Here is a 1807-nt window from a genome sequence, read left to right on the forward strand (position 1 = left end):
GGGGGCTCAACACCTAATAAACAAAATATGTGCCTAATTTCCTTTTGGTTGAGCCCCCCATTATCTATCATATGTCACAGACTTTTCAGCAAGAACAAATTTGATTATACAGCAAGTGTGAAAACTGGGTATCGACTAAAATATGTCACTTTACTCCAGACTTCAGGGAGTCAACACATCTGGATATGTTTTCTGACTTGACTGTTGATAGCTTTTATCAGTAGGGCTTAATATTATGGATTACCCATAATTCAAAATGTAACTTAACCTCAAAGAAAAACAAGGAGTCCAGCAAGCCTGAATATTTCTTTTATCAAGTAATATCAGAGGAGGAATTTTACAAAGAGTTTCCAGGACCGACTCACCAGGAAGAGATACTGCTCGTCGCTGTCAACAGTCACTGAGAGGCTGAGGGATGTGCTTTGAACCTGATGAGGACTGCGGTACAGGTCCAGGAAAGAGGTGGCATAAAACACACCATAAACCTGCAAACACATGCACACTCAAAGAAATAAGACATAGTTGTCCCTTCATGTTACTGAGGTGATCTAATAGTATTGGTTTGGATCAAGAACGTTTCCAACTACTTTAGTTTACAAGTACCGTATTTTCCACACTATAAGGCGCACCAGATTATAAGGCGCACTCTCAATTATGGCGTCCATTTCTGTATTTAATCCATACATAAGGCACACCGGATAAGACGCATGCTAAAACATACAGTCAACAAAAAAAAAGGTAACGGAAAAAAAACAGTAAGTTTAGTTGAACTTTACTCGACTATGTAACAATACACTCAAGTTATTTTTTATTCTTCTTCCACAAATCCATCGAAGTCCTCCTCTTCTGTATCTGAATTGAACAGCTGGGTAATTTCGCCATCAAACATGCCAGGTCCCCTTTCATCATTGTTGGAGTCAATCTCGTTGCCAGGTGGCTGTTTAGCAATGATGCCGGCTTTCGCAAAAGCTCGGATGAAAGTTAAGGCAGATACATTAGCTCAGGCATCCACAATCCATTCACACATGGTGGCATAACTCGCCCGGCGCTGCCTCCCCGTCTTAGTAAACGTGTGTTTGCAGTTTGTCCTCCATCGCTCCCACGCCGCTCTCAACTTCTTTTTGAACGCCCTGTTTACACCAATGTCCAGCGGTTGGAGTTCTTTTGTTAATCCTCCCGGAATGACGGCAAACTCCGAATTGGTTTGCTTCACTTCCTTTTTCACAGTAGCAGTGAGATGGGCACGCATGGAGTTGCAGATGAACAGGGACGGTGATGTGTGGAAAAACCTATCTGGTTTTTACCGGAGGCGTAAGCTGCAGAACTCTGACAACAATTCTCTGATTGGTTTATTGCTGTGTACTTTACGTATTACGTAATGTCCTCTGATTGGTTAATCGCTGCCAGCGTACATACTGTACATTTTACATCTCTGTGTCAGGGACAGATTTTGGAATTCAGTGCCCTTATAAGGCGCACTGGATTGTAAGGCGCACTGCTGATTTTTGAGAAAATGTAAGGCTTTTAGGTGCGTCTTATAGTCCGGAAAATACGGTATGTTTTTAAAATGAAATTGTAATAAACCAATTATTCTCTTTAGGATAGTGATTCAACGTGGGAAAGAAATGCACATTTGTCAGTTTTTTTTCTTCTTCATACCTGCGTGACCTGAGCATTGAATTACAGACTTTTGGCTTCAGGCTTGGGATGTGGTAATGAACACTTTGGATTTACTACAGTTGGTTTGGTTAAAGAAGGACAGGGAGAAAGAGAGAAAAAGATAGATTGATAGACAGAGAGAGAGTCA

At 41.3% G+C, this 1807-nt stretch overlaps 1 protein-coding gene across 1 annotated transcript in view; it reads right to left on the bottom strand.

Moving 5' to 3' along the window:
- Positions 1-308: 308 nt before the first annotated feature.
- LOC106943181 (sortilin-related receptor-like) overlaps positions 309-1807 on the bottom strand; it is an 8018-nt gene continuing 6519 nt past the window's right edge. The window contains exon 5 of the mRNA XM_015026526.1: positions 309-485. Within this exon, the coding sequence (XP_014882012.1) occupies positions 324-485 (162 nt within the window). The 3' untranslated portion in view covers positions 309-323. The remainder of the gene's footprint in view (positions 486-1807) is intronic.

The sequence above is a fragment of the Poecilia latipinna genome, unplaced genomic scaffold, assembly GCF_001443285.1.
Source record: "Poecilia latipinna isolate Pla-1442-1.1 unplaced genomic scaffold, P_latipinna-1.0 Scaffold4958, whole genome shotgun sequence".
NCBI classification, from domain to species: domain Eukaryota; kingdom Metazoa; phylum Chordata; class Actinopteri; order Cyprinodontiformes; family Poeciliidae; genus Poecilia; species Poecilia latipinna.